The sequence below is a fragment of the Quercus robur genome, chromosome 4 (genome assembly GCF_932294415.1).
Source record: "Quercus robur chromosome 4, dhQueRobu3.1, whole genome shotgun sequence".
In the NCBI taxonomy this organism is placed as follows: domain Eukaryota; kingdom Viridiplantae; phylum Streptophyta; class Magnoliopsida; order Fagales; family Fagaceae; genus Quercus; species Quercus robur.
This window is the reverse complement of record NC_065537.1, coordinates 54,097,241-54,104,297: the sequence shown is the minus strand read 5'-3', so window position 1 is coordinate 54,104,297 and position 7,057 is coordinate 54,097,241. Positions and strand designations below refer to the sequence as shown.

General features: G+C 45.8%; 2 protein-coding genes across 2 annotated transcripts; both read left to right on the top strand.

The window, feature by feature from the left end:
- On the top strand, positions 1-450 carry LOC126722185 (uncharacterized). The gene has a single exon (XM_050425334.1). The coding sequence runs from the start codon at positions 1-3 to the stop codon at positions 448-450; it is 450 nt and encodes a 149-aa protein (XP_050281291.1).
- A 198-nt stretch (positions 451-648) lies between these two features.
- Positions 649-1,059, top strand: LOC126722184 (uncharacterized). The gene has a single exon (XM_050425333.1). The coding sequence runs from the start codon at positions 649-651 to the stop codon at positions 1,057-1,059; it is 411 nt and encodes a 136-aa protein (XP_050281290.1).
- Positions 1,060-7,057: the final 5,998 nt, after the last annotated feature.

Here is a 7,057-nt window from a genome sequence, read left to right as displayed (position 1 = left end):
ATGTACAATGAGATGAATGGTAACTACGACGACGTCGCCATCAGCACGTTTAAAAGTGGTCTCCCCACAAAGCATTGTTTAAGAAAGTCCCTAACTAGTAAACCTATTACCAGCATTCATCAACTTATAGATAGGATTGACAAATACAAAATGGTGGAAGAGAACCAACTACAAGGGAAAGGAAAGGAGAAGATCATCCCTCATAAGAGGAATGATTACAGATCGGAACGATACAACAGTAACCATCCGAGAAGAGATTTTGCGAGACAATCAAGACTAACCAACATGCAAGTGGTTAATGTCATATTCAGAGAGACGGTGCAACAAGTTTTGGAGAAAGTTAAAAGCGAGCCTTTCTTCAAGTGGCCAAATAAAATGGCCAGAGACTCCTCAAAACGCAACCAAAGTCTGTATTGTCAGTACCACCAAGACCACGAACATACCACCTAAGACTGCAGGAATCTATGGAACCACCTAGATCAGTTGGTCCGAGAAGGAAAGTTGTGGCACCTCTTACACCCTTCTAGCGGTCATCTGGGTCAGGTAGTCCAAGAACCCTGGAAAGACGTATCTTTAAGACCTCTCATGGGTACGATACATGTCATCCTCGCTGCTCCGAGGAGAACCGGCTCTTTTCCCCCTAGGGTAATGTCTATGGCTCGGCTCTCCACCGAGGACAGTGATAGGGAGTCCAAAAGGTCTAAGAAGGGGAACTCATCTGTGCTAGGATTCTCGGACGAGGGTAAGATTGGAACCATCCAACCCCACGACGATGCTTTGGTAGTTACACTTAGGATTGGAGGGTTTGACGTGAAGAGAGTACTGGTAGACCAGGGCAGTGTTGTGGAAGTAATGTACCCTGATCTGTACAAAAGGCTGAACCTAAAGCCCGATGACCTAATGGTGTATGATTCCCCTTTGGTAAGTTTCGAAGGGAAGACTGCCACACCAAAGGGACAGATCAAGCTGCCCATACAGACCAAATCAGAGGTAGTGGAGGTGGATTTTATCATGGTCAACGCCTACTCACCGTACACGGCCATAGTGGCCAAACCTTAGCTCCACACCCTGGGAGCCATTTCTTCTACGCTTCACCAGAAGGTAAAATACCCGTCAGTAGGTCGAGTGGAGGAGATTGGGGGAAATCAAGCCATGGCTAGGCAATGCATGGTGGCTGCCATCTCACGCCTATCCAGTGCAAAACCCTCGGCTTCTGTAAGAAAGGACTTATAGCAATCAGCCACCTCAGTAGTACTTGTTGCTAAGCCAGTCGAGGAGATAAAATGCAAAATTCTAGAAAGGGTTACTGTTGACAACGACCCAGAGAGATTCTTTCAAATCAGCTCGGAACTACCTCTCCAAGAGAGAGAGGAATTGATTGGGTTTCTAAGAAGAAATGTTGACGTATTTGCATGGGACGCCTATGATGCCCCGGGGGTAGATCCGAATCTCATTTGCCACCACCTAAACGTTAACCCATCCTCTATTCCCAAAAAGCAACCACCCCGACGCCTTTCGAAAGAGCCTGCCGAAGCTGTTAAGGATGAAGTGACAAAGCTGAAAAAGGCAGAGACTATCAAAGAAGTCTTTCACCCCAAGTGATTGGCAAATACAGTAGTGGTAAAAAAGAAAACCGGGAAATGGTGAGTCTGTGTAGACTTCACAGACTTGAACAAGGCGTGCCTAAAAGACCCCTTTCTAATGCCTCGAATAGACCGGTTGGTAGACACAACTATAGGCCACCCTCGAATGAGCTTCCTGGATGCCTTCCAGGGTTATTATCAAATACCACTAGCCTTAGAAGATCAAGAAAAAATAGAGTTCATAACACCCGTCGGAAACTACCACTATAAAGTGATGCCTTTCGGTTTAAAGAATGTAGGGTCTACCTATCAAAGGATGATGATCAGAATGTTTGAACCACAACAATGTAAGAGTATTAAAGTCTACATAGACGATATGGTAGTAAAAAGTAAAGTGGTATCCGAGCATGTGAGAAATCTTGAAGTTATTTTTGGCATCTTAAGAGAGCATAAACTGCGTCTCAATGCCTCTAAGTGCTCATTTGGTGTCAGGTCCGGCAAATTTTTGAGCTATATGGTAACTCACAGGGGAATAGAGGTGAGCCCAAACCAAATCAAAGCAATTCATAACCTACAAGCTCCTCAGAACCCAAAAGAAGTCCAGAAACTCATTGGAATGATCGCAACATTAAATCGGTTTATTTCCCGATCTGTAGACCGATGCCATCCTTTTTACCTCCTGATGAACTAGTGGAAAGGATTTGAATGGTCTGAGGATTGTGCCTTAGCATTCTAGCAACTTAAAGAATACCTGTCGCGGCCACCCATCATGTCTAGCCCTGAGGCCGATGAAGTTCTATTCACCTACATAGCAGTGGCCCTTCACGCTATGAGCTTGGTGTTAATACGGGTTGACAACGACGTATAACAGCCAGTTTACTATGTAAGTAGATCGTTACATGAGGCCGAGGTGCGTTACTTACCATTGGAGAAGGCAATTCTTGCAATAATGCATGCCACACGGAAACTCCCCCACTACTTCCAGGCACACACGGTCATTGTCCTTACTCAACTTCCCCTTAGGTCGATGCTCCGGAGCGCCGATTACACAGGAAGAATTTCCATGTGGAGCACGATCCTAGGGGCTTTCGATATTAAATACATTCCTCGAACCTCTGTCAAGGGCCAAGTTCTCACTAATTTAATAGCTAAATTTACTAAACGCCCAGTAGAAGCAGTAGCAGAGGAGGAAAACATGGATGGAAAATCGGTTGGCACAATCTCTGCACAAGGAGCCTCACGGTGGAAAGTCTACATTGATAGCGCAGCAAACCAAAGGGGATCTGGGGTAGAGCTGGTTTTAATATCCCCTGAGAAGATTACCATTGAAAAATCATTAAGACTTGGGTTCTCGGCTACAAACAATGAAGACGAATTTGAGACTTTGTTGCAAGGAATGGCCATGGTGCAAAAAATAGGGGGAAAGGCAATAGAAGCATTCTCAGATTCCAGATTGGTTGTAGGCCAGGTGAGGGGCGAGTTAGAGGCTAGGGACGTGAGAATGCAGGAATACCTTGGTCAAGTTAAACGCTTGCAATCAAACTTTGAATTTTTCAACTTGACGCATGTCTCTAAAAGCGGGAACACACATGCGGATTCATTGGCCACTCTTACCACGTCCTCGTAGTAGGATCTACCTCGAATCATCCTTGTCGAGGATTTATACAAGGCAAATGCAATCAAAAAGGATATGGCCCGAATCCATCAGGTCAGAGTGAGTCTGAGCTAGATGAATCCCATAGTGAGTTTTTCTCAAGGATGATGTATTGCCCGAAGAGAAATCAGAAGCCGAGAAAGTACGAAGAAAAACTCCTTGGTTCTAGTTGTCAAGAGATCACAAACTATACAAGCGCTCCTATTCTAGGCCATATTTATTCTGCGTTCACCCAGAAGCATCAGAGATGTTACTCGAAGAACTACATGAAGGAATTTGTGGGAGCCACACAGGAGGAAGATCGCTAGCACACAAAGCCCTCACTCAAGGGTATTGGTGGCCAGGCATGCAGAAAGAGGCCCAAGAATATGTCAAGAAGTGCGGCCAATGCCAGAGATTTGCCCCAAATATCCACCAACCGGGAGGAGTCCTTAACCCTCTTTCCAGTTCTTGGCCATTTGCTCAATGGGGTCTAGATATTGTCGGCTCTTTCCCGAAAGCAACGGGAAACAAGCGATACCTGATAGTCGGCACAGATTACTTCATCAAATGGGTCGAAGCTGAGCCTCTAACCAACATCAGGGACGTGGATGCAAAGAAATTCATCTGGAGAAACATCATTACACGCTTCGAAATTCCTTGCACTCTCATCTCGAACAACGGCCTTCAGTTTGATAGCAAGACCTTCAGGAAATACTGCTACGACTTTGGAATTACGAACCAATATTCCACTCCGGCCTATCCCCAAGGAAACGAGCAAGCCGAGGCTGTAAATAAGGTCATACTTAACGGGATAAAAAAGAAGTTGGATGACGCAAAGGGAAGATGGGTGGAAGAACTCCCACACGTCCTATGGACCTATCGAACTACGCCATGACGATTAATGGGAGAAACTCCTTTTTCGATGACTTACGAGGCCAAGGCTGTACTCCCTTTGGAAACTAGTTTCCCAACGTTGAAAACCAGCACCTTTACCCCAAATAATAATGACGAGTTGCTAGAAAGAAGTCTAGACTTAATCGAGGAGAGAAGAGAAAAGGCAATGATCCAACTGGCCTATTACCACCAAAAGCTCAAGTAGGGGTATGATGCCAATGTAAAACTAAGGCCACTGGGGCCAGGTGACCTTGTGATGAGAAAAATTTTGGGTAGTGCCAAGAACCCATCTTGGGGAAAGCTGGGACCCAATTGGGAAGGCCCATATCGCATCACTTCAGTGGCAGGAATATGTGCATATTATTTGGAAGACTTAGATGAGAGAGCTATAGCTCGCCCATGGAATGTAAATAACCTAAGAATGTATTATTATTAATAAAAGCGGCTTTACCTATACTATATCTCATGATAACTGCGCGTCTTTCAGCGGGTTTCTATCTATCCAAGTTTTAAACAGAACCTAAGCCCTGCATGGCTCCTCAAACCACAGGCTTAAGGGAAATTAACAACTTATAGCATCTATCCAAGTTTTAAACAGAAGCTAAGTCTTGTATAGCTCCTTGGACCACGAGCTTAAAGGAAATTAACAACTTATGGCATCTATCCAAGTTTTAAACAGAAGCTAAGTCCTGCATGGCTCCTCGGACCATAGGTTTAAAGGAAATTAACAACTTATGGCATCTATCCAAGTTTTAAACAGAATCTAAGTCCTGCATGGTTTCTCGGACCATAAGCTTAGGGGAAATTAACAACTCAGGGCATCTATCCAAGTTTTAAACGGAACCTAAGTCCTGTGTGACTTCTCGAACCACAGGCTTAGGGGAAGTTAGTAGCTTAAGACTTCTTTGTAGTTTTAAACATAACCAAAATCCCGCACGACAACCTTTACAACTTAAAGTTTATCGCACAGTCCTACTCTTCTCACTTGGCTATATTGGCAAAATATTGTTATAAGCTTCCACTAAAGAAACAGTCACATTGACTCAGAATAGTACAATAGAATCCCATCAATGTCAAGCAGAAAAATAAAAAATGAGAGGAAGAACATTTATATTAATAACCAGACATAAAACAATACTTTTGGACGAGAAGTCTTTGAAAAACAAAAATACAATACAACTTCCATTCAAAATGATAAAAAATAAAAATAAATTAAAAAAAAAGGGAGATAAAAACCCTAGGTGCCAAGCCTCAGTAAGGGGATCTTCTTTTTGCCCTGGCTGAGGAGGAGGAACATCCTTGGCTTTGGGACCAACCCCATGACCCTTGGCCTCACTGACTGTCTCCTTAGAGGGATCCTTGGACTTGGAGGAGGGCTTCTTCCCTTTGCCCTTACCTTTGCCCTTTTCTCCTTCAGCATCCTCACTTTGGACGGCGACCTGGCCAGAGCCCCTGGTAATTTCAACTATAGGGATGGCATCAAGAATAGCCGCAGGCTACTCGAAAGCTTTAGGGGCATCGGCAAGGACCTCTCGGATCTCTGGAAGATAGAAGACGTTTTCGGGCAACCTCATAACAGAATCTGCAAGGACACCTGTAGCATTAAAAGCCTGAGCCCGTGAAATGCTGCAGTAGTCCCTGTATACTTCTGACAATTCCTCGGTTAACCTCACTTCCGTCTCCTCCACTCCAAGCTGGAAGGCAGCCCTCTTCTCGGCTTCGGCTGCTTCCTTGGCAAGCTGGACCTTTTCCTTAGCTTTCTGCAACACAGCCTTGAGATCCATAACGACTTGCTTTTCAGTAGCAAGGTTAATCTCAATCACGTGCAGTAGCTGGCGTTGGTCTTCAGCTTGTTTCTCCACGGTCTTTAGGCCAACCTCAACACTCCTATGTCCTGTCTCCGCCTCATTCAGCTTCTCAACCAGCTCATGATGCTCCTGCTTGAGGGCCCCTAGGGTCTTCTCTACCTCGGCACGAGAAATGGCTTCAGAGTCAGCCAACTTGCAGTTGTCGCGACACCATTCCTCGGTCACAAAGACCTGCTGAGTAATCCGCCCAAAAATGACAAGATGACATGAGTTAGAATATAGTATGACTCGATAATCCTACCCGTAAGAAGATAAGTTTCCTTACCATCGCAAGATCTTTCTTCAGAGATAGGAAGAGTTCGCCCTGTGAAAAGCTCCTGTAAGCTTCCATGTCCCTAGAAAGGAGCATGGGCTACTCCAAGGCTTCAACGATATACCCTGCACAGCCCCTATTGTACTCTCGGACTGAAGCGCTGTATGGAATCGCCGCTCCGTCCACCTCGAGCTAAGGGCTCCAAGTGCGTGGGGGGATGCGCACTTCAGCCCGTTCCAGCTCGTCTTAGCTCTCAATAGATGGAGCCCTTTTGTCCCAGGGCTCTCGGGTCACCTTTTTTTGTTTAGCGCTCTGGCAAGGACCCACCTCGGCTTCCTCGAGGGACTCGACCGGCCTTTTCTTCTTCAGGTTGGGATTAACTTTCAGGCTGAGATCAGCAGGAATCTGTGGGGGAGCAGGAGGAAGGTCGAAAGGAATTTGGGACTTAGTGGGCGCCTTCGAGGTTTGCCCCTTACCCCGAGCAGCCATCAGCTCCCACAAACTTTTTCCTTTGTTTGAGGCCATGTTGTCCACCTCTTCATCGGAAGAATCATCCAGGCAGGCAACAACGAAAGGAGGAGCCTCGATTGCGGAATTTCTATCCGGCTCGCCCTCAGCGTCCGAGAGTTTGATCAGTGGAGCTTTTGGAATATCCTCCTCAAAATAGAACTCGTCTATCTCCTCCTCTAAAGAAAGACGAGATGATTCAGTCTCCTCTTCAACAAACGCTGCAGCTCCGGGATTGTCTTCCAAAGGTGGCTGTGCAGCTGGTTGAAGATTCTGAAGGACAGGCAAGGCAACCGGTGGAAGGTCCCTTCGAGTC